The sequence below is a fragment of the Brienomyrus brachyistius genome, chromosome 2, assembly GCF_023856365.1.
Source record: "Brienomyrus brachyistius isolate T26 chromosome 2, BBRACH_0.4, whole genome shotgun sequence".
NCBI classification, from domain to species: Eukaryota; Metazoa; Chordata; class Actinopteri; order Osteoglossiformes; family Mormyridae; genus Brienomyrus; species Brienomyrus brachyistius.
This window is the reverse complement of record NC_064534.1, coordinates 10,648,579-10,674,587: the sequence shown is the minus strand read 5'-3', so window position 1 is coordinate 10,674,587 and position 26,009 is coordinate 10,648,579. Positions and strand designations below refer to the sequence as shown.

The window sequence follows — 26,009 nt, the reverse complement described above, 5'->3', positions numbered from 1 at the left end:
CCAGCACCACCGAAGTGCTGCTTTCCATCCGAGCGTCTGGCTACCCAGCAATTTAGAGGGCAGATTACGTCTGGCTGTCTCCTTTTTCTTCTTCAGAACTCTGACTGTTTCAGAATTGAAAGTGAAAAGCTAAACCTGTACGCATTTAAATACTTCAATGAATTAAATAAGGACAACTGCATTTAATATATAGTATTATAAAAGTCAACTTGTAGGCACTTACAGATGCATCATATATTTCAGATACTGCAAGAGCCTTGCAATCATACAACCAACAGTGTTGTGTATCAGAACATGACATTTAATATACATATATGTGTGTGTGTTTATCATTTGTGTAGGATATACATGTCCATTTATTGTTCATATTACAGTCGTGACATATTCAGTGTTTAGATTCATAAGACTCCATGGAGTTTCAATGGAGGGGAAAACTTTAATATATAATTCAGGATTAATTCTAGTTTTTGTTTTACAAAAAATGACAGACAGGAATGTATGTGAAATGATGTGATCTTACCCCATACACATACAATAGTGGCCAAAATTGTCGAAACACTTCCAAATATTAGAGGTTGCAGAATTTTATTCAGCAGTTGCTCCAGTGTATGATTTTAGAAATATCAAGTGACTGGAGTAACTGGAATAAAATTCTGCGATCTCTAAAAACTGGAGCGGTTTCAACAATTTTCGCCACTAGTGTGTACTGATAAGACCACACACTCACAAGCACAAACTCATGGACACCATCGCCCTCAAGTTGAGTTCCTCATGAAAGAGGGCAGAAATCTGCTTTCTTGCTCATATTTGAAAGTAAACAGGTTGAGTGGCACCGCCCTTTACCTCCCGATCCTTCTCCATCTCTCCGACTCCCTTACACACATACCACACACTAACCCTTCTTCTCTTCCCATTCTTCTCCGTACAACTTCTTGGGCTTTGAAATCTGATCTTCTGGTTGCTTGGTGACTGAGCGACAATCACCCCCCCCCCCCCAACCCCAGCCGATTCCCGCGTTCTTTCTCTTCTGCTCAATGGAACCCCTTTTAAATGCTGGCGGTTTAAACGAAAGGAAAGTGCATTTTATGAATAGTGCCAAGGCGTAGGACCGGCGGCCCACTGGAGACGCATGTCAGCTACAGGGGCCCATAGGAAAAGCACACCAAGGTTAACAAGCATTTGCAGCTTACAACTTTGTCAAAGTGGCAGTTGCCCGATGTGCTATTCAAAGAGGTTGTAATATCCCACATATTTACACTCCAGGTTCATAATACCAGCATTCTAGACTTAATTTAAATAAAAGGTAAAAAGGAACAAATAAGTAACTATCTTTACTTGCTTAGCAGAAAAAAAAAATCTTTGTACTTTCAGGTTGAGTTAGTGCCAGAAGAGATCAAAGCAAACTACAGTAATAAATCCATTCAGCTGTCTAGGAGGTCCTCTCTGAAACTGGCAGCTGCTGAGGGCTGAGGAAGTCTTCAAATTCATTTCTCAAACTCCTATCCCAAGGGCTCCGTGAAATAGCAGGCACAGACTGAATGAAAGGCCCAGCAACTAACAATTTACCCAACATCACAAGAGCCGGTTCCTAGGCTGCTGGCCGTAGTTAACGGTTATACAGCCTGCCCGGGTTATTAGCTATCGATGGGCTCCGTCCTAACAGGCCCACGGAAGCGAGTGATCGTGGGAAGACGATCGCGCGGTAATCCGGAAGATGCGTGAGGGTAGTGATGTGCACAGACGCGGCAACAGGTGTGACGAGGACAGTTTTCCCGCCAAGTGGGGTCTACGGATTATCCTTAGTTAAACTGAAACAGTCACATTACTGGAATTACAGGAGCTACAGTCACTTATTGGTTATAAATTCTTTAAAAAGAGAGCAACAGTTAAGTATACACACACACACACACACACACACACACACACACACACACACACACATACCTGTCCATGGGTGAACTATGAAGGAATTTATTTCCCTACAGGACTCGTAACCCGGCCCCTTCCTCTATGATGCCCCACCCCTGTCCCCCAGCTGCCCCCCCATCCAGACTACACCCCACCCGCCCCTGGCCCACCAACTTAATTCTCTCATGTTACCATAGCAATGACACCAAAAATTCCCTCTACTGAAGGTCTGAATTTGAATCCAGTTGCTGTAGAAACACCCTGGGACAAAACATAGGGAGGGCAATGTGTGTCCTTGTTGTGATTTGAAAAATTACAGACTGAGAAAAAAAAAAAAACATGTTTTGATTTGAATAATGGCAAAACACATGCTTAGGCAGGGAGGGAAGAGAGAGAGGGAGCGCAAGAGATACTGAGAGAGAGAGTGGAAGAGGGAATACAGTTTTTGTTTGAATCTGGTCAAACAACGTGAACTGAAAGTGACAGATTTGTCTGGATTTAAATGTGCCCCCAGCAACATCCGGGAAAGATGTTCTAGATAATTCAATCAAAAGAAGAACAATAATTAACTGAATCTGGCTCCCAAAAGATTTTCTCTTTCACTCACTTTTGGGGTGGTGGCTGCATTAGAATATTTTTTTTTGTTTTTACCCCTCTTTGATTCTTCCACAGTTCTTTACAAAGGAAAAAAATTATACTCACCTGAACACATCAATCCAGACACCCCCCCCCCCACCACCCTTAACCTTAACCCAATTCAGCAACAGTCACATATTCACGGCAAATTTTCTGTCATGCAATGAATACCAAGCCAGCTCTGGTGAATTCCTGACATTGCGGTTGGGTCATTGATTGGCCATGCACACCCCAGCAGCCACCAGAATGCAGCATTCCAGGAGGCCTTGGACAGGGTGCGTTCCAATCAATAAAGCATGATCACGCACCCAGCCGTGACCTTCTCTAACTGAGCTGACCCTACTAGGACTCAGAATGCACATCTTCCTTGAGTTCCTTGCCTAATGTGATCTCCTCGAATGACTAAGGGTCGCTGACTAAAGAGACAATGGAGTCCATGTCACCCCTGATTTGAATTAGAGAGTTGGAGATCACATGGACACAACACACCCAGCCGGGACAGAAAGACAATGAACGCGACGCAATGGCTTAACTGTCCCCAGGAGCTTTTTTGCACAGCTCTATCCTAGATGGGGAGGGTGGGCTCTGAGTGGGCTTTCTTTGTGTGCTTGATGGAGTGGAGAGGGCACGTGTTCAGCAGTTTGATTAACATTAACATCACTTTCTTGTGCCTTTATTGTGTTGGGCCTCCTCTCCTCCCTTCAGTTCTACTTCAAAGCCGGCAACCGGAGACGAATCACATTTACGTGTCGTGCTCAATGTTGACCCTGCAACGTTTCATTCAGGCAGGCAGTTTTTCCATTCACTCGAAACGAAACTGAAGGGATTACCTTCTGTTTTCCAGGCCGAGTGGGACCGGTATAGAAACGCCCTCCCGCAGCTCAAAAGTTTGGATACGCTGGAAAAACACACTCTATGCTCAGAAATAACGCTGGCAGTGTGTGATGGACTGTAGACGGATGGCGCTTTGGAAGGTCCATGCTCTGCTTTTCTTAGTGCTTCCGTATGAGTTTAGGAGTGAGTGGATGAAGTGCATTGTGGGATGTGTTTTGATTTGAATAGAATCATAAGTCAGGGAGGTGCCTGGCCCAGCACACCCCCCATGCCTAAATTTCTCCCTTCAATCTCCCTCTCGTCTAATCACTTTAACCCTCTTATGAATAGCTCTTTGTCAACCAAAGCTTACTGTTAACGTGCTCTCTCTCACTGCCTCTGCACTCTCTCTCTCTCTCTCTCTCTGGCCTATTGATCTCTCCCTGCTCAAATGTGCTCCTATGGCCACTAACAACTGGCATGCCTCTGACCCAACGACGTCTCACATTCAGCCAATCACATGCCACATGGGCGGAGCCCACCAGTGGACATGCTCTGGGAATAAATGGCGTCTGGAAAGGGCATTGGAAGTGGAACATTCCAGTTTGGACTTTTCTTCCATGAAAACATTGAGATAAAAGGAAGAATTTGCCATGATAGAAGCGCTGTGGCATATTTACTGCATCACACAGTATCTTTGTCCCTGTACTGGTATGTAGCACTGACTGCACACCAATACCAGTTGCTGGCTGACATCTGCAGTGATGTTTCCAGTTGTAAGGTTGAGCAGACTGTGGTCCATGAACTACCATAAATTCTTGAGACGCCAAATAAAAACAAGGGCCAGCCGTACACTATGATTGTAAGCAGCTCCTTATATATACAAATGTACTTATTACATTGCTAATGTTAAAAATCAGCATCTTCATGTCATTATTTGCTGAATAAACAGCAAATTTCCAAACATTATCACTTCAGTCTACACTTTAGCCTACTAACATTCCAGAGAAGGGCTCAGGTGGTGCAGGTATGGTGACCTGCCCCTATCTTGTAAGGTCACCTGACACCACCCCTCCTTGACTCTGCCTCCCTCTCGGATGCATGTCAAAGGAAGCTGCCTGGTTCTCTTTTCTTTTGTGCTTTGGGGGCGTGGAGAATGTGTGTGTGTTAGGGCTTACCACCTCCCTCTGGCATGGTACGTTGTAATTAATACCCTTTGAGATGGAGACTCCTGGGCTTTGGCAGAAGTTTGGGTTATATTACATTTACAGACACTCCTACCTGTGCTGACTGCCCTCATATCCAGTGCGAGCTCCATTATGTCCTTAGCAACACTTGCTTTAAGCAGGGAATTAGAGTTGAGAGAGGGGCAGTACAGTGGTGCAGTGGTTAGCACTTTTGCATCACACCTCTGGTACCAAGATCTCCACCATGGCTCCATGTGTGTGGAGTTTGCATGTTCTCCCCATGTTGTCGTGGTTTCCTCTGGGTACTCCGGTTTCCCTCCACTGTCCAAGAAAACGTGCCAAGGCTGACTGGAGTTACCGAATTGCCCATAGGTGTGCGTGTGTGAGTGAATGGTGTGTGAGTGTGCCCTGCGATAGGTTGGTGCCCCATCTTGGGTTGTTCCTTGCCTTGCACCCATAGCCTCTGGGACGGGCTCCAGACCCCCCTGACCCTGAATCAGACAAACGGTTATAGAACATGGATGGATGGATGGAGTTGACAAGGGAAGACATGTGGTGGTGACTAGAAAAGCAGATGGAAAAAGGAGGGAAACAGAAGGTGGCATCCAGAAGACGAAAGAAAGTAGGAGGGAAGAAGAGAAAGAAAATATGAGAGAAGAGAGGTCTGCTGGGTGGCCCCTGAAAGCAGGCTCTGCTTGCCCTCCTTAGGGGGAGTCAGTGGCCATTTGATCTGCCTAAAAGGCCAAAGTTCTTCTGACAGCACAGGTCCAGCTGGTCCCTCCCTTGCCAGGGTCTCTGAGGTCCGGGGCTGTTTGCACAGGCTGATGAGATTACGCCTAAAACAGCATGACAGGATCCCCAATACCCCCCCCCCCCCCGCACCCTGATGTTCCCTCAGAAAACCAAAGGGCCTTTGTGCACTGACATGTGCGTCCTGTGAGCTGCGTGGCAGACACTCCGGCTGGAGCATCCCCCGATACCTGAGCTATAGCGCAGATCCTCTGCCGATAAAAGCAACAGCCAATTCTTACTGTCATCCGGCCAAGATACCACAGGCAGAAAGCATGAGGTCCGCTAAGCCAAAGGCTACAGCTCTGGCCTTGAAAGTAACCACATTTTGTCCCAAAAAATTGCAGCAATTTTGGCGCTGAACCAACGGGTGAGATGTCGCCATTGTGGTCTCAGACCCGCAAAGTGGTTGAAAGGCATTTTTATGCACTAATTTGAGGAAATAATTGATCAAATAAAATACCAGAAGGTTCAGATAGAGGTAAGAAAGAGAATTAGGACAAAACTAAGAAACAGGCAAAAGCATTAACTGAAATGAAGAATACAACCACCTTGTGACCAGCATTTCCGAACTTCTGCAACATTTTTTGAAGACTGGTAAACAACACCTTCCCTCCACTAGCTTTGCAATATAATATGAGGGCTTTAAATGATAATATCCCTTGTCCTTGGACCACCGGCGCGGCCCATCTGGAGTCTGTCAGACAGTCGGGTCCAGCCCTGTAAACTCAGAATTAACCCAGCCGGGTACTAACAGGGAAAGGTGAAATTACCGGTGCGACTGGAGGAAGCAGAGACTACTGGGAGGAAAATGGGATTTCAGTATGGGGTGGCCTGGGAGGATAGGGGACGGGGGGGGATCTCTGCCTTTGCAATGGGGCCTGGGGGGCTCTTTGTCCTTTGTTTTCTGGGAGACAATGACAGGATTATGCGGCCCGCACAACCAAATTCTGTTACCCCACACTGCCCTGTCCGTCTCCTTCAGAGGAAGCCTCCAGTTAGTAGGTCGACCTGCAGAATCCCAGACGAGCTCCGAAAGCCCTCAGCAAAACCATCCTCTCTAATCCCGAAACCACAAATGCCCCCCTCCCCCCCCATCCCCAACTCTGCCACCCGGCCATCACCATAGAAACTTTCAGCCACTCCTACACACTCAAAAAAAAAAACACTGAGCAAATGTTTGAGTGGGGAACACCCCGCACCCCCCCCAAATTTAGCCGGGGGGTCTTCCCAAGCACTTCATTGAAAGATAACATGGCCTTTAAGGACCCCCTACATTAAAGGGCACTTTATCTGACAAAAGAATCTTTTCACTCCTGTGGTCAGAGCCGTCTCTGTAATGTAAAATGCCTCTTTTTTATTTCAATGAAAATTGCCCAAACTCTTTATCTGTTTGAAATGCTTTTCTTGGATGAAGACTGGAATAGATTGCATTGAACTGAGAGCTCATTTTTAAAGATGACCATAGATAAACGCATATGTGTGTGTGTTACTCACCTTTATAATCCGGGTGCACGCGGGGGGTGTATTCTCCAAATTTAATGAGGATGGGAACGTTGTAGCCCAAACGGACCCACTCCACCACGTGCAGGGGGAAGAGGTGTTGGGCGGGGCCACTAGCAGAAGGCGGGGCCAGGCTGCAGCCCAGCTCAGCTGCTCCGCCCAGTCTGCCATGAACCAGCGAATCAGCACCCTGGGACCTACCTGTGGGGGAAAATGAGTGATGAGGCCATTGCGTAGGACACAGAGGAGAGCACACAATTTCCATTAGGCCCATTAATAGCTAATACATATCAGCACATCCACAGGAACCTCAAAGGAACAAACGTGAAAGAGAAGGAGTTAGAATCGGTGGTTCTATAAGGGGGTACCCACTAGACAGAGGGTTTTTGGTTCACGCAGATGTGAAGTCTGATGTTTTACATCAAGAATTGAGAGGATGGGGTTTTCTCAGAAACCAGGAATGTCATCAGAAAGTGCTGCGTGCGCAGGCAGCAAACATGTGGCTAACTTTCTTGGTTGAGTGCCACCTCCTGGGCTGCCAAAAGAAAGGGGACCTGACAGAGAGCGCCCCTATATACGATTGCACTGACTGGTCATCGAGACCTACAGTGTAAAGGGGGACAGGAAGGTTTTCTGCTCCTAGCCTGTTAGCGCAAGTGTTCCGCCATAATCTGGGCCCCTGCCTTGAGAACCCATTACATGCTAATCCCGGATCAGCAGACCCCGTAGCCCTGTCCCCCAGGGTACACACATGGCCCGTGGCACAACCATCATCCAAGAAAAACATCATTCAGCAACGGCGTTACACGGAAATCAGATCGATCCAAATCCGGATTTGCCAATTTCTTTTCTTAAGTACTGTAAAGTGTAAGATCCCACTCATGGCCAGTGTTTTCGCCTAATAACAGGGTGCCCCCTCTGCCTTAATTCCGCCTTAGCCCCCCCCTCCCCCAACAGTGAGAAGCAGACAGAATGACTCCACAGCTCGGTGTGGCCTGTGTCCACCGGCTGCCAGGACTAAAGCCTTGGATTCTCCCACTGGTGTATGTGTGCACAGCTCTCCTAAACCACAAAATCTGCTCATTTAAGCAGCGAGGCCAGGCCAAAGACACGTTGCTGTGGCTACTGGCTTTCGATATTAGGTATGAAATATGCAGGCACGGCCTCCAGCGTTGGGCTCCAGCCAGGGTCGAGTGACTTTCATGCTGGTGTTCATCCAGGCCTCTTCCAGCGTCTCGCTGCTTGTCTGTACGCACGTATGGGTCTATAACACCATGTGGAGATTTGACTTTTATGCTATTATGTGCTTCAGTGTATCTGTCTCTTTATAACTGTATTTTCGAAGGTGTGAACCTGTTACTGAGAGCGTGTGTGTTTTGTTTACCGCGACACATATGTGCATATATCTCTTAGCGTATGTGAATGTTTCGCATTTTTTGTACGCATATGTTTTCTTTGATATTCCCGTGCGCACACCTGCCTGTTTGCGTGTATTTTTGGCTGCATGTTTACAGCTGAAAGGCTGCATACGTGTGTTTTTCTGCCACCGTGGCTTGGCGTTCAGCTTGCAAGGGCAGGACGGTCTCTCTAATTTCCACCCTGACTGGAGATTAATACTTCTGGATGCACCACAAACACGGTCCGACCGCCAGCTAATAATCACTTGCAGTTGCTTATACTTCATGCAGGCTTTCAGTGCTGTGCATTCAGCAGGGGATGGAGCATTGACCAAAGAGCTTTGGGTTCAAATCCAAGTATAATTACGGCCGCGAGGTACTTGCAAAGTGGCACTTTCCCATTAAGAGCCAATGCGATAACCAGCTGCGTAAGATTTGCTTAAAGAGAGAAGAAAGGAGGAAGATTAGATGTGGAAATGTTACAAAGGGCTGTGAGACTGAAGGAGGGCTGGAGGGAACGAGGGATGGTGGCGGTACTCACGGAGGAGGCAGACCAGGGTAGCAGCCGTCACGCCCAGAAGCCAAAGTCGCCCTGGTCCCATGGCGCTATCAGACTCCTTGATGCATCGTCCCTGTGCCACCTGCAGGGGTGCGAGACAGGGAGACGTGCAAATCAGCGGGGGGCACCCGGAATCTCCATGCACCCACTGGAGGCAGATTGAGACGCACACCTTAATTTATCCTGATGTTAAGAGGGCACCCAATTCATACCCTCATTTGTGCCAATCACAAAAAGAGGGTAGGAACTGCCTGCGTTCCCATTGGCTCACCCGCAAGATCAGGGGCCAAGGTGGGTGGAGACTCACGTCCCAGAGATGTACAAGGGGACAGGAGGCAAGACGTGCCCGATCCTGCCCACCTGTTTGCATGCCATCATTGGCTGATCACAAACAGGTCATGACAGAAAGGGGAGCGCATGTTACAGAGACTCTTGTGTGTTTAGTTTCCATCCCTCCTGACATGTTCTGACATCCAGTAATTCCTGTTTGTTAAGTGAAAACATTTTAAACAAAAAATACATCAGTCTGGGATTCAATGATATGAATCATGTTCCAATAGTGAAATTATCCATCAAAGCATCCAACTTCCAAATGCTTTTCCAGTACAGAGTCACAATGAGCTGGTCCCTGCAATCACAGGGTGCAGACAGCCTGGATGGGATGCCAGTACATCACAAAATAACTATTTTTCTTATATCAGTGTTGTTCAAACTGAGTAATATCTAAAAGTGCATTTGTGGGCTATATACATCACTTAATGATAGGGATATGTTCAGAGAAATGTGGCGTCATGTGATTTCGTTGCTGTGCAAATATCCTTACACACCATGCGTAATACAGCATAAGTAGAAAGAGTATGTTGTAAAATAACGATAAAAAGTACAGTATAGTAAATACATAAGCCAGTTATATAGTTGTTTATCGTTATCAAGCACATTGTACTGTACATAATTGTACGTGCTATACTTTTAGAAGACTGACAGTTTACACCAGTTTGTTTACACCAGCATCAGCACTGAGTCGTGCTATGACATCTCGACAGCGTTTAGCTCCATGCAGTCCGTCGTTAACTGAAACGTCGCTATGCAGCGAATAGTTCAATGTAGTTAGAGAACAGTATCGTATGTTTTTCTTGGCAACCAAACTGGGAAATCCACCACATTCATCAATCACCAGCCACCTCAATGTAAAGACCTCTGATATGATAGCACAGCTAACCGACGCCCACAGCCAACAACACAGCGTAGAGGAACCAAGTTGTGGATGTGGGAACCAGTGAGCTTCATGTGATGTGGGGTCAGGCTATAAATGCACAGATACTCACAACACAGAAAAGCACTCATGCATATCTCTGAGAAATGCAGCCTTGTGCGGAGAAACGCACCTTCGCTACAAAAAGGCAACCAGAGCAACAAAGAAGCCGCAGTAAAAGCGGCTCGGTATTGAGTCACACATGTACGAACATGACCCGCGTCCTTTAACTACTATTAACTTCCTCAAACCTCCGGTCGCACAGCCATAACACCTGTCCAGGTGTGACGCGTGAGCTTGCCTGCAGACAAAATTCCCTGTTTTGTCCGGTTTCCATGGCGCCAGGACAACCTCTGTAGGCGATTTTCATGACTGCGGGTGCTGCGGGTCATCCTCCATTTATTACCACTAGATACCAGACTTAGGTTATGATACCCGAGGGCTGCAGCACACTGTGCACGTCCTGTCCATCTCCGTATGCTACCCGGGGAAGGCTAGAGCACCGAGGGAAAATAACCTGCGGTCTATTTCTTTCTTGTGGTCTTGACACTTATTGACAAGGCGGCTGGTGAGCAGAACTCTGAAGACATCTTATCACCGCAGGCAATGTCACCGCGACATCTTACCACCTGCTGTCCAGGAAGATGGACTTCACGAGCCGATCTTATTTCAGCCCTTACCATGCCTGGGGAGATCGTCCCCTGTCACTCCAGGGGCACAATCCCTCTTCCATTTCATTGCTGGCATAAGGGGGGGGAGAAAGGGATTCTGGGAAAAATACCACCAACCAATCGAGTCAGGTTCATTGAAATACTGAAGAATATGTTAGGAATCATCATAACTAATGGAAAGTCAGGATTTTAAACATGGGAATATAGGGATTGTGCTGTCAATGGCTATGGGAGGATGGTGGTCAGCATTACGGGACACTTGGTGGCTTTGCTGATCCATCCCATGATTAACATGTCAAGAGAATTGGATTATAATCCAAGATTAAAAGGTCACTGAAAATGAGGTTCTGAGGCATATTTATCCACATGTGTAGCTTTATATCTATACGAACATCAACATGCACGATTCATCTCAATTCAGTGTTATTTTTACTGCGCATTATCACAACATTACATTGTCTGAAAAGCCTTTTACATTATTCCTGCCGAAAGCCTCCAGTGACCAAGCCAGAGGCGACAGTGGCAAGGAAAAACTGCCTAGAAGGAAGAAACCTTGGGAGGAACCAGAGTCAAAGGGGGAGCCCAACCTCCAGGGGCCGGCAGAGGAAGTCAAATGAGCAAGACACACGGACAAACAGCAGGGCGACCTTCCTAAGGAACAGTGTCTAGTCTTTGTTTTAACACAGAGCAGCCAAGGGTTTAGCAGATGATATCCCTCAGTCAACCATCTTCCTGATCTTCACTATGAGGCCGGCATAAACAGCATGAAGTACCTTTATATAATTAGCTTCCCTTGGCTAATAGAGATTGTACTCAGTGATGCCACCTTTGACCTAGATGTACCTCATACCTGTCAGACTAAGTCTGTTCCTGCCTGGGCAGCCGATGAGCTTTTGTGCGGAGGCCGTATCTCCACACCCTCCCCCTAATCACTTTACGGCATCAGTCACTGCACCCACGAGGGGCCAAACGTACAAGACTCTGGCCTGCACGCCATCACGGCACTGATGACGTACCCAATGCAGCTTATCTTTCTGTTCAGCAAACATCTTTATCCACTCTGGTCTCCCATTGTTGAGTTACACACTGACAGTCCAGCTGATATCATCCTACAATTCCATGCGCGAAATCCCAGGGTTTTCCCCAAGGCGGCCGAAAGCTGCGTCATCCAGTTACGGAGAACGATATACACTCTGCTAACTGTGTGCGCACTAAGGCTTAGCAAAGTCCTATGTCTGGAGATTCTTTATTAAAATACTGGAATATGTACCGACTTCTTGGAAACCAAGAAGGTATGAATATGTGGTTAGTGCAGGACTGAATGCAACCAGCTGCTACTGCTGCTGCAAAAAGGAATCCAAACTGTTCGCAAACCACAGCGAACCCGTTGATAGAAGCTGGAGCCTAGTTCATTCCCACCGGCCAGACTTTTCGTTAATTACCATGCACCCTCCTGTTGACACACGGCACAGCTTGAAGACACATGAAACACCTTAAGACCCATCTGTTCCATTAATTCCTCTACTAGCCAGATGCCTTTTTACATTCCCCGAATGTTCTTGAACTTCTGGCCCTCAAATAGTTTTAATAGATTCTTGCTTTGCTAGAATTTGTTGTGTAGGTACCTGGGCACTCACTGGAAGCTCAGCCTAGCTGCACTTCTACTTAGTTGACAGCATGTATGTTTGCAATGTGCTATTTGCACATTATGTGTGTGAAGGTGATAGCCTGTGTTGTTGACACGTATGTGCGGGTGTGCTCCCCCAGCCCGAGAGTGTTAATCAGGCACAGGCAGGGACATTAACAGACCAGGCAGGTAAGCAGCTACATGACACCGCCGGTAATCCTGGATGATCCGGCCTGGGGCAGAGGGAACAGGGAGATGGGGAGGGAGGGAATGAGAGGACATGGGAAGGACAGGGACCTATAAGCCCAGGGCTAGTCGGCCGGCCACAAAAATCAGCACACACACTTTACACGGGGTGTTTCGGTACAGCTCAGAATCAGAATCGGAATTCACTGTTGGCCAGGTACACCTGCATGTACCCGGACTTTGCTTTCCAGTTTCCGTGCATACAATGAAAGACAACACAGAACATAAATCAAGAAAATCATTAAAAATAGGCATTAAAAAAAAAGAACTAAAATTAAAAGGATTAGCAATAGCGCGAATCAGTACAGATTACAATCAGTTTAATGAAACAGCCCCATAAAACGGTTACCTATTACAGAATGCATCCTGAAATCTAGCTCCTTACCACCTGGATAGATATTACTCAACGCTACTTTTTAAATAACATATATCTCTCAGTCTACAATGCTCCTGGATATATGGAGGTACTCTGAGAAAAGGCTTAGCTGAGACTGGGATGAGAACCAGACCATATGCTCTGCAAACAGCAGCTTTTCGCAGCCAGGCCAGCGCACAGCCCGGCTCCGTGGGTCGTTCCGGTCCCAGCTGCACTCTGACAATTGGTGGGAAACATTTCAATTAAGATTCTCTTCAGTCCCCGCACACATGTAGACCTTCCTAGGGCGGCATCCCGCAAAAGCTACATAGAGGGAGGCAACAACGCTTCAGGTGATGCAATGGTGCCTGAACAACGCAGGCGAGTAAAAAACATTACTGATATGCACATGTCGTCATTATGACATTAAAATACATGGATGTGAATAGGCTGGTAGCCAACATGAAAGCAAATATTAAAGTCTCAGTCAGGGGCTGAGTCTAAGATTTGATTTGGGGTAAAGTCTAAAGCCTGAGCCGTTCTCCAAGGCGAATACAAAAGAGCGATATGAATTTTCAAGCCTAATGGCCACTGAGACATCCATCGAAATATCCGAGACATGGAACCATGAAGGTAGCCCTACAGGCACTATGCCCTCCCTACCGAGACAAACCCTGGGACCTCCACCACCCTCCATCACATTATCTCATAAAAGCCAGCGTGGTAATATTTCAAAAAGGACATAAACGTTATGACCCAGGATAGTGCGGGTGACTTTCAGGACGTCCATGCAGGGGGGGTAGTGACCAGGCTGACGAGACGCCCAGCAGGCATCAGAGAAGCCCCACCCTCAGGGAAGCCGAGCAAAGCAGGCTGGGGCTCCCTAAGTCTGCGAGATTAATTATCCCATAAGATGCTTCTGTTTTCTAAGCTTCGGGGGCGGCGGCTACCCCCCAAATTGACTGGCTGCAGAGATTAACTTTGACTTCCGGGGAGGGGGGGGGGGACGGGGGGGACGACGACGACGACAATGAGACGTCACAGACGCGTCCACCTGCTGTTCTGCTTTCACCTCCTGAACCCCAGAAAACACTGGGGAAATCCTGGCTTTGCATAAAGCTGCCAGACAGCAGGCAGAGTGTGTGTGTGTATGTGTGTGACAGAGAGAGAGAGTGTGTGTGTGTGTGTGTGTGTGACAGAGAGAGAGAGAGTGTGTGTGTGTGTGTGACAGAGAGAGAGAGTGTGTGTGTGTGTGTGTGACAGAGAGAGAGAGTGTGTGTGTGTGTGTGACAGAGAGAGAGAGTGTGTGTGTGTGTGTGACAGAGAGAGAGAGAGTGTGTGTGTGTGTGTGACAGAGAGAGAGAGAGTGTGTGTGTATGTGTGTGTGACAGAGAGAGAGAGAGTGTGTGTGTGTGTGTGACAGAGAGAGAGAGAGTGTGTGTGTGTGTGTGTGTGTGACAGAGAGAGAGAGAGTGTGTGTGTGTGTGTGTGACAGAGAGAGAGAGAGTGTGTGTGTGTGTGTGTGTGTGTGACAGAGAGAGAGAGAGTGTGTGTGTATGTGTGTGTGTGACAGAGAGAGAGAGAGTGTGTGTGTGTGTGTGTGTGTGACAGAGAGAGAGAGAGTGTGTGTGTGTGTGTGTGTGTGTGACAGAGAGAGAGAGAGTGTGTGTGTGTGTGTGTGACAGAGAGAGAGAGAGTGTGTGTGTATGTGTGTGTGTGACAGAGAGAGAGAGAGTGTGTGTGTGTGTGTGTGTGTGACAGAGAGAGAGAGAGTGTGTGTGTGTGTGTGTGTGACAGAGAGAGAGAGAGTGTGTGTGTGTGTGTGACAGAGAGAGAGAGAGTGTGTGTGTATGTGTGTGTGTGACAGAGAGAGAGAGAGTGTGTGTGTGTGTGTGTGTGTGTGACAGAGAGAGAGAGAGAGTGTGTGTGTATGTGTGTGTGTGACAGAGAGAGAGAGAGTGTGTATGTGTTGCGTGCATGTGCAAATGTGAACCCTTGTGTGTGGCAAGAACCCACAAACAAACAAACACACACGAACATGAGGTAAGGGGAGGGGTCATTGTTCCCTAGCTGAAGCCCGACCTCAATACTAATCCATGGCAGCTTAGCAGCAAGTGTTGGTTGGGCACACAAGGTGTTTGGCAATAAAAGCAACAAATAAAAAAGGAGTTCTAGAAAAGTTTTAGTGAACTCTATTTGATACCTCTATGAAACGCTTTAAAAACATCTTTTTCAAAACATAAATTTTATTTGATAGTTAAGTAAATGGTGACCGGAGACGCTTCAGTGATAACCAGAGGCTTCATGACACGTTTGTTTTCCTGGTGCGTCCGCGTGAGACTGGACAGACTGGGAGAGGGGCAACGAGGGACATAAAGAAAGACAAAGAGAGAGAGAAAGAGAGCGCCGCGATGAAGGCAAAGAGAATGGGAGACACAGTCATAAAGAAACTGCGAGATAGAGAAAAGACCAAGGACTAAACATAAAAACAGAAAGACAGAAAGAGCGATAAACACAAAGAGACAAAACGGAGAAATAGAAAGAGACCGAAAAACAGGCGGGGAGGGAAAGACAGAGCTGCGGACAGACAAAAGGAGCGCGCGCCGTCGGCTGCTTGCACGCGCGTTGCGTGAACCTGCATCGATAAAGGAAAATGAAACCAGTAACGCTGTTGGCAACTGAATTAAGAGGGATCCCTTTAAAGCCCGGCATTTCCATTGTTTCTCCTAAAACACCCTAATCATAGCAGTAAGCAGCCTGTTGCTTAGAGGCACCGAATTGAAGGCTGCAACTTCCAGAAGGACGCTGCTGTTGTACCCTTGAATGAATAACTTTAGCAAAGCCACTGTATGAATTCGGGAAATAAATTTTGATCATTAAAAGTAAAAAAGATAATAACAACAATGCGGTGGTTTAGCTTATTAGCCTGATAAATATTATAATGTCTTGCATTTTCTTTATCATAGTTCACTGGTTCTCACATGTAAGATTTGTTGTCATCGTCCAAAAGACCACACGTGTGAAACCAGGACCATCGGCACAAACCATCTATTATAGACCTATCTAATATATTTATATCTAAATATCAGATTGTCAGAATGTTCAATTGAATGGAATCGTAGCTGACGATATCATTTATGCAGTAAACAAAAAAAAAACAACAACAACTTTTGTTTACACAAGGACTCAGTTGTTAAGAAAACACGGCAGGGTAATCTGAGTCACCCTGTGCGATCGCGACTGGTCAATATCTTACCAGCTGGATAAATAGAGACGATGCTAATTACTTTACATTGTTAAGGCGGCGCACATCTCTACTGCGTCTTAATCTATGAATCATTCAGTTTGCTGCACCTTAATATCTCTCAAGCTATTGTTCAGCAAGTAGCCCACAAATAATACAGCACCGATTTTTGTTCTTAGTTTGGGTACATTATGACAGAGCTTACCGTAACCTTCGCTAAGTAGACAGCACTGAACTAGTGAGAAAGATGGATATGAGAAGAAGCACGTTTGTTCCCGATATTGATCACTCGGAATATTACGATCACCGTTTAAAATGTCGCGATCTCACAATATAATCGGCTTCGGTCGAATAATAAAAATTAAATGATTGTTTACCTTGTTTTAGGCACTTTTCCCAGAAAATCAAAGTGGTTAGTCCATTGAGAAGTATGTTTATCCTCTGTCTTCTGACGTCTTCATCCAAGGTGTCCTCGACCGTCAGGAACCGTACTAACATATATGCAGGTGCATTATTCTCTACAAAATAATAAAATCGGACCGTCAGCACAGGACGCCTATTCTTCCACAGCCAGAATGCCAACTTGAGATATGTATATATATTCGATGTTGTTACTAATACTATTATTTTCTTGTGCAAATGATATATACTCGTGTAGGCTAATCGGACACAATGAGTCGGACAGTCCAGCACCAGAGATCTTTAATGTGCACCAACCACGTCTTGAAAATGTCCATGTCTGTTTTAACCGAGAGCTTCCATCCATTTGGCAGTACATTAAAATAATACTTATTTCCTTGTTCCGAATTTTTGAGCTCCAATTACTGCCAACTTTATGTAGATGGGGCGGCTTTGTAACACAAGTAAAGCTTGTCCTCTCAATATTTGGCCAAATACACACACCCAACTAAACTATTTAACTATATAAACAAATTTTATCCTCTATGGCGAAACATTTGCGAAAATCCAACGTATCTGCTAGAACATACACCCCAAAGATTTCATTACAAGAACTTTTTTTTGGATTCGTGGAAACGCCTTTTAAATGAATTGACTAGTACGACACATGTTTACACGGTTGAATATTACCTACCCACAACTCAGACTGTATAAACAGCTTGGGTATGTGCCGGAAGCTTTAGGAAATCATTTCCAAACTGAAGGAGAAAAAAACGTGTCTCACAGTTGATCCAAAAGCTGTAGGGCAAGGTAGACAAGCCAGAGATGCAGGCTGATCAAAACTGCTATAGATTAAATCACACACTCCATGGGTCCTTCTTGTCAATAGAAGTTGTGCAACTTCATCTCCAGTAGCGTTTCTCTCCAGTATTTTTTAAAGGATCGTGTGTAATGGTGATATGCGATGCTTCTTCAGACCCCACTAACACTTTCTCACACGAAAACACCAACCCTTTCTGCGCGACGCACCAAGTAGAGTGATCAGATGCAATACCAACACCTCCCCCTTTTATAAAATCAAACGTGCTCTCTCTCTCTCTCCCGACTCCCCCCTCTCTCACCCCCTCTTTCCCACACACACATATACAGACACGAACACTAAAGTTTATTTCGCTTTATTCTGACCTAACCCTCCCCTTGCTTTACCCGGACGTTTAATTGCCCTTTAAAAGGACAGCCCTATTGAAATGTCACCGACGTTACATCCTGTAAGCCTCATGTTCCCATCGTCGCCTCATATTTTGTCCTTTAACATTTTGCTGCGGCTTTCGAAGGGGCAGTATCAGTGCATTTCGTTTGTCGCAAATGTGGATTATTGTTTTACCAGAGAATAATAATCTAAATTTCCCCATGTTGATATTGCACGCCCGTTATATTATAATCAAATGAATGTATAAAAAATCGACAATTGAAAAATTAACTCACCTATAATTTATTAGAGCATTGCATTTGATTAATATATAAAGTTATTTAAAAAGTCCATTGGCTGTGGTTTATTGAATTTTTAGAATGACTTGAAGCATTTTTTGCAATTTACATGTAAATATTTGGTTGAATTGCGTGCATTGATAAAATTATACCGCAAAATTCGATGTTACGCATTATTAAAAGCGTGAAATCTTTCCCGTCTATATAACCTTAAACGACACCGGAGAATAAATGTTTCCATTTCAAATCTTCTGCACCACAAGAGGGCGCCATTTGCTCCCGAGAATTAAAGAAAGCGATAACTTCATTGTTTATATTCCCCGAGTTACTGGCACGTGTATATAAACAAATTTAGTGCATGCAGGGGTGACGCTAAAGATTTTGGGCCCCATTAAAACATCTTACATTGTGCTTCCAACCCAAACCAATACAATTATATTTAATTTTTTAAGGCTCCTGTCATTCAGGGGCCCTCGGAATCGTCTTAACCCCCCCCCCCCCGCCCCCCTTTCGGCGCCCTTGGGAGCATAAGTGGCATTTGATTATCAACTCGGTAACTTGTTATTTTCGAATACAGTTTTCACAAGCTCCATGCGAATCCACAGAATGCAACTTCTATGTTGTCTGTATAATGCCCCAAAATGAATGAATGAATAAGGTGATACAGAAATGACGAGAAGTACAAAACAGCAGTGTCGGGTAAGTTAGCACAGCAACGCCAGAATAAGTGAAATAATAGCAAGATTTCAAATAAAAGGTATTTTCTTTACCTGACATATTTTATTGGTAAAATAATAATAAAACTCGAATACATTTTGGTACCGTAGTAACCATCTTCATCAGTGCCCGGCAGCGCTATTTTACGCAGATGGGCTTCAGTTTAAGTAAAGCCGTAAGGAACAGGGATGGATCTACCGTAATATACACTTTGAATATATAATTAATTTAAACATAAAAGCGCACTGCTTTCCTGACACCGACATATGCCAGTTTTTGAAATATTTATTTAAATATTAAAAAGCTTTCCCTGAGGATTTGTTAGTTTGAATAATAGGATGTGTTGCCAGTGAAAAACGGATATTATCTCTCTTATGGCTCCTTTGTTCAATATTATACAGGTCATGAACTCTCACAGAACTGAAAATACGGAACGGCGCTATTATTAAAAGGACAGAAAACAACCACATCGAGAAGTCATTTCAATGGACTTGCAGAGGTCAGGAGCGGCAGACAACAGCGAAAGCAGCAAAGCACCATCTTTGACATTTTCCCTGTACGCTTCATTAAGAAAAAGGCAGTAATGCTGGTTCAAAATGTACGACCCGACCACCGCTAGCCAAGGACACCATAGTACAGTTCTATTACTTACATAAGGCATGATTTAAACCTATTAGGCAGAGGAACCAAAGGACTGGAAGACCATTCCTTGGTTTAAACAGAAACACAGACAATTCAGAGCCTATTTTATGTGTGTGTAGTATATTTTATTAGGAGGGAGATGATTTCACATAACTAGAGGCAAAATGAATGAAAATGGTTGAAATGCATATAGTAATTTGGAGCTTGAATTTGGGTGAATCACAATGTCACATAAAACATATAAGCCTACTTTTTCATCTGTCTTCTTATTTCAATATAAATTTTATCAGTTGGTAAATAATTTCAGAGGCAGCTTTTTGTCTCCTTTTAGATTACTTGCCTGCCCTGACTATTTTAAAACCTTTTTTTTATTATCTTGCACTGTTGTTACATTTCGGAAAGCAGTAATGTCTTACTCCACACAAACTGAAACAACCCCTAATGTAAACACAATACTGAAAATCACATTGAAATTCTGTACAGTGTTCATGGCTTGTTTTAATCCCTGGCAGTTATTTCAGAAACATGAATTATGACACGAGACAAAACTAAAGTTTTTTTAAAGTCCTGAACATATATTACTAATTTGCATCATACACGGTGAATTCCTTACAAAGTTGACATGATATGCTGTCATGAAAGTTGTTTTTTTTGTTATAACTAAATATGCCTTCATACTTAATACAGGCTATTACATCCACTGTGTGTTTTCCACTAAACCGAATCAAGCAAGTACAGTTTTGTCATTTGAAATTTTAGATGACAGAGAATTGCAGGTTAAAAAGCAGGCAGCTAACCGGCCAAGAGCAACTCAAGAAAAACATATTTTTGAGTCCCCTGGCCGGTATGTAACTTTCAGTTGCTGGTATCCATTTTCTAAACATCACCAGCATGTAATTACATAAATTAAACAATTTACACCCTTTCGTTACGATGTTCCCTTCTGTTCGACAACACCTGTTCTCATAAAGATCACCAGCAGCTGATGGCTAATAAGGTGTTAGATCACAAGTTAGCAAACGATTTTCCCATATTGAACTTTGCCTCTGAAAACCTGAGATCTTTTAAGCATTATGACTGAGCAGGGAGGGAGTGAAAGGCAATGATTAGAATAACAGGAAACAATCTTAAATAACTTTATAAGTTACTGTACCAGAATAAATACGAAATGTTCTTAAACCCAAACGTTAAGGACTGTCACAATCTATCAGAAACCTTTCAAAAATAAAAGCAAGGAATTAAGCCTGTTACGTTAATGAAGACTCCTCCGGTTATTTAGAGTCAGCTAAATGAACTGTACACTTTAATATATCTTATTTTTTTTCCTGGAGAATATCAGGCTTTATTTACGGTACATACAACCTTGAGATTAGAGCTCATTCTATACCCTTTATCACAACTGCTACCACTACTCTATAGCTGCCATAGTGACTTAACTGTACTACTTTCTTTCATTGTTCAAATTGGAAAATCATGGTTCCATGACCTTTAGTCGACCTATGGAAAGAGGTACTTAATTGACGACAAAGTCTTTGATAATGTTACACTTTGGAATGTTCTCAGGAAGATTAGTATCTCGCTGTCCTTAATAAGACACTCTACACTGGAAACGAATGATGCATACTGTGACCATACCATGTCAATTTGTATACAGAATGTATGATGACAGGAGGCGGACTGGAAGGAGGCTTAAGATTGGAGGAAAAACATCATCAACCATATGTATATATACACAGCGACAACATTACATTTACAGTAGAGAACAATGGCCATGACCAAAGGAATAGCAGCTTTGGGGTTAATGGTATAGACATTAAAGTTATAGATCACTTTGGCCTCCAAGGAACAATCAACCACAAAGGACCCAGAAGTCAAGAAATACATCATAGACTTGCACTTGGCAGAGCTGCAATGAAAAATCTGGAAAGGTACTAATGTTAATCTATGAAATGAGACCATAAATGTTCCAACCATGTTATTTCCTGTAACTCTTTAAGGAGAGAAAGCTGAACAATGAAGATCTGTGAGGAGAAGAGTTTTGACATAATGGACAACAACAAATGGATGTGTGACCAATAAGGCCTGAACTTTCACTTGCAGTAAATAGAAACAATTGACTCTGTTTACAAATGATGATACCTGCTTCAACCACTTATTTGCGCTTAAAAAAATACACTAGTATTTAAAACATAAATTTTCTATTTCTTTGGACATAATACTCTCCCAACAGACTATTTCCAGGAATCTAATATGTCTCTTGAAGCATTCTGGTAATAGGTGATTCTTGCTACTGTCAAGCCCAGAATTCAGAACTGCCTTAAATGCAGCCCAAGACCTCAGCTGTCCCATGGACAGTTAGTCATCAAAGTCAGGTATGTCTTCGTAGGAGTAACCACGGTAACCTCTGAATGCATAGTAGGCAATGCGCAGATGGTAGAACCCTGGAAGGAAGACCAGGATTCCGATGATGAGGACTGGAACAGTGCGGTCTGGGTGCTGGAATAAACAGGATTAAAAGGTAAGATGGGGATAAACAAAGAAAAACATGCTGGCCACACAGAACAAAAGACTTGGGATAACGGCATTTGCAGCAAGGTGTAGGAGCAAAAAAACATATTTGCACCCAAGCATTTGCCTTGTTTAAAGGCAGGGCTACAAAATTCTGGGAATTTTTTGTTAATTCACATATATTCCCAGTAACTCCCATGGAAAGTTTCCACCATGGAATACTTCCAAAATTCCCCAGCTTAACTTCCCATGGAATGGAAAGTTTCCGGAAACTTACCACCCCTTTGCAACCATAGTTGGAGCAGAACACTTAATCTTAAAATGTTTATGTAACATATTTTTTTTTTTAACTCGAACTTTAATGTTGCAGGTTCCATGAATGCAATTGCTGTTTTTTGCCATTGTACCTGAGTAACTCACCTCAGGAAATATTCAGTTCGATCTATTTTAGATACAGAATCTTTGGAGAGAATCATCTTTTAACTGACGAAATGGAAATGCAACATGCTACTTACTACGTTACAATAATTTTATTTTCTTCTACAAAAAATAGTCTAATTCATCATCCAGACTTGCTCAATGGCGTGTATCTGTGTGCAATGCCAGCATTTACATGCCTTGAGTTTGCAAGCAGCAATTGGAAGAATGGCACAGTCACTACTGGACGCTAGTAACCAGCAATGAAGTTGAGCAGTGTTTGTCGATACTGTTACTAATTTTCTCATATGTATAAAGTTGTAATGTAACTGGGGTTTCCAATAGAATTACGAAGAGGAGAAGAATAATGAGTAACAGACAATGGATCAGGCAAAGATCAGTACCATCAGTAACATCACCAAGAATCAATACAGATTTTTGTTATTTTTAATACAGATGCCGTTGAAAGTATCACTGACGTAAATTAACTACAGAATAAAATATTTTTTTACACTATTCTGATTTAATCCCAGAACTGGTGAACATCATAGGCTGGTAAAACCTAACAACTAAAAAAAAAAGTCCAAGTGTTCTTCCTGGAGTCAAGTATCGTGTTAACCGATAATTTTAAACACAGTTTTCACTATCTTTAAATAGAGTGCACTCTAACGGCGACGGTGGGGTGCTAAACCGAGAGACCCCGACAAGGGGCGCTGTTGCGATGTGAACTCACCGTCACTTCGATGTACCCCGCCAGAAGAAGCGCTCCAATGACAATTAGTAAAGAGCCAATGAGGAAGAGGACAGTGGCCAGGGCGATGGCCTTATATGGAACTTTGGGTGGAGTCTTCTTGAACTGCATTAAGGGAAAAATAAACAATAAAATATTTAGAAGAGAGCATCTTTTTACCCTGAGGATAGTTTTGTGATCCGATCAAATCCCCCCCACACAAAAAAAGCAATTAAAACACAAATCAATAACGGGTCTGGGGAGCCCACAAATAAATAAATCTCATTCTTGTAAACGTGACCATACTAATATAATTCATTTGAAACGTGAAAAAAAATACAAATGGTTATTGAGCTAGAACAGAAGTCTGTATTTATGGCAATTAAGGATGCTGCAGTGAAATTGGTTGGCTACCCGCTGGGAAATACCTGCAAATCGATGTAGCCGTCATCGCTATCCGGCAGCTTCGAGTATCTGACTTTGCTGGTGTGGTTGCCTCCGGTGACACTGCTGCGGCTCGGCATTTTGACCTGTTTATTTAAGGAAAGGCACACCGACAGGCATAACTACATAACTGCCAATGCATACAGAACAGCCAGTGGCACTCCGTAACCTTCCAACTTGTACGCCAACTATATATTTTACTCGATAACCGAAGATTCTCAAAATACAACAAGCAGCAACGCTGAGCAGGCCACTGAAAGATACACTATAATAACGAATACATCAACACAGCGTAAAACATAAACAAAACTAGCTTACAACCAAATAAGAGCGCGGTTACAAATTCTCATACATTGCACTACACATCTAACAGATAAACTAGCTAGAGTCCAATAGTATTCCCATCTTAGTGCAATATGTCAGTATGTAAGTATATACAGCACTGCCTGAACTGCTAAGGCTACCGCGCAATATATTTCATATTTAAGTGTTTAAACGTACTGGTTAAATCTGGTTATTAAAGTTTCAAGAAGGTTCCGACAATTTTCTGCAAAGAACGTGGAAGGTGGTCGCTAGCACGTCCAACGAAAGTTTAAGTAAGTCATATCCCCAGATGCCTTGATGGCGATAATTGAAAACCGCTTGAAAGAAAAACAGTTCCCACGAAGTTATTCTGGACTGTTGAATAACTGTAGCTGTTCGCAATAGGATAAGATGACGGCCGTGTTGTTGCTGAGCGCGTTGTTTTTCGGGTAATATGGTGTAAAATATGGACATCAGCGCGCATAACACTTCCGGGATGCTTGGGGACGATGCGCATGCGCACCGGACCGCCAATCTTTCCGCCTCGAAAGCGCGTTAAGGTGCCTGTGTTGTAATTCACGGATATCGTACATTACAAATTAGTTTCTTTGTTACGCATGGTCGTTGGTTTACAGCAGACGAAGAGATTGCTGTTATATATGTCTGTATATTTACACTTCCGTGCTTTATAAATGTACCAAGGTGTTAACAAGGTGTTAGACTGCTTAAAATGATATGCCTTAAGGGCCATTGTTTGTCACATAGAGGACTAAAAATTTATGAGTCTGCAATTCCGTAATGGGTTTGCATGTGAAAGTGCATTTGGAGGAGACATGAGCTAGTTTTATTGGACACCACGTCACTCAGTCACATAACGCGCTCTCCATATAATAATGTAAGCTTCCGTTATTGGCTTTTGTTATGCTCCCGAGTTTGTCCTTCATGTGGAATTAAAGTTGCAATTCTGTTGACTGTTCAGCTAGCCTGTTCATATTTGCCATATAGTCCTGCGCACGTCATTATTTACATGAATACCTGCCCTCAGATTAGGACCAATTTCTAATATGAAGGAAATAAGATTCTTGAAATAGGAATTTGTCTCATGCTTCTGATGCAAAGCATCAGGCTATTTATGTTAATCTGTGCTTTGATACATTAAATTAACTCAAACGTGTACATGTTAATGAAGTTGAAACTGCTTATTAATCGTGAAAACATATTTCGTGAAAATCGTCCACACAGGGGTGCTGTAGGACAGATTGGTTCTTATCTGTAGAATTAAAAAAAAAACCTTGTATCCTTAGGATTACTTTGGTAATCTTTTGGTATTTTGTGGTTTTAACCTCAGATAAATGGATTGCTGGCCTTGGCAATATGCCAGGTTCTGGGTCTCTGTGAACATTTACTTACGTAATGTCAATATAAGCATGATTTTGAAGAGGGCGACTATCCAGCCATTCACTGATCCATCCCACCATCCATCCATTTTCCAATTGCTTATGCAGTTCAATGTCACTAGTGGGAGGTGCTTATGGGGAGCACCTTCGACAGTCTATTACAAGGCTCACTTACACACACACATGCACACACATAGTCACAGATTTTTATAAAATTGAGTTTCCCCTTGTGAAGACTAAAAAAAATGTCCTCACAACATCAAAATAACAAGTTTTTATCACAGTTGGTCCCCATAATGTAATATATACACATCTACAGACACCCACACGGGTTTGTAATTATATCTTTGTGGGGACTCTCTATGCATTTCTATGGGGAAAACTGCAATGCCAACATGACGACCTTAACCCCTAATCTTAGCCATAAGTATCCAAACAAAATACAAGACCTTTGGCATGTTTAGTTTTTTGATTGCGATCCCCAGAGTTTTTATTACATTGTGGGGGACATTTGGTCCCCACAATGTAATAAAAACCTAATACACACACACACCCAGTCACAGATTGTGGGAAATTTTCATCCCTCTGCATGGCCTGATATGGGGAGAAACTCCACACACAGAGCGAAGCTAATAGTACTCATTAAGAATGTGGATGTTTTTTTGTTTTTCTTTTTGAAGATGAGGAAAGTAAATCACAAAGATAGTGATGCCATCCTCAGACTAGGCAAACTACCTCCATCCCCTATTCTAGCTATTCTAGTGTTTCATTAAGAAC

General features: G+C 43.7%; 2 protein-coding genes across 4 annotated transcripts in view; both read right to left on the bottom strand.

Moving 5' to 3' along the window:
* The window catches only part of igsf9b (immunoglobulin superfamily, member 9b), a 45,308-nt gene extending 27,591 nt beyond the window's left edge, over window positions 1–17,717 (bottom strand). Inside the window, exons 1-4 of one of the 3 annotated variants that reach the window (XM_048989445.1) lie at window positions 17,281–17,717; window positions 16,565–16,705; window positions 8,775–8,874; window positions 6,831–7,037 (exon numbers count right to left, since the gene is read on the bottom strand). In XM_048989445.1, coding sequence (XP_048845402.1) covers window positions 6,831–7,037; window positions 8,775–8,835 — 268 coding nt within the window. In that variant the 5' untranslated portion in view covers window positions 8,836–8,874; window positions 16,565–16,705; window positions 17,281–17,717. Of the gene's footprint in view, window positions 1–1,944; window positions 2,041–6,830; window positions 7,038–8,774; window positions 8,875–16,564; window positions 16,706–17,280 lie in introns of those variants that run through there. The other 2 variants (XM_048989454.1, XM_048989466.1) reach the window with 2 other exon arrangements.
* A 1,819-nt stretch (window positions 17,718–19,536) lies between these two features.
* Window positions 19,537–24,322, bottom strand: LOC125716877 (transmembrane protein 230-like). Its single transcript, XM_048989689.1, has 4 exons — window positions 24,034–24,322; window positions 23,517–23,618; window positions 23,092–23,214; window positions 19,537–21,929 (listed from the first exon to the last, which is right to left on the bottom strand). Exons 2-4 carry the CDS (start codon window positions 23,610–23,612, stop codon window positions 21,789–21,791), a joined length of 360 nt encoding a protein of 119 aa, XP_048845646.1. The 5' UTR covers window positions 23,613–23,618; window positions 24,034–24,322; the 3' UTR covers window positions 19,537–21,788.
* Window positions 24,323–26,009: the final 1,687 nt, after the last annotated feature.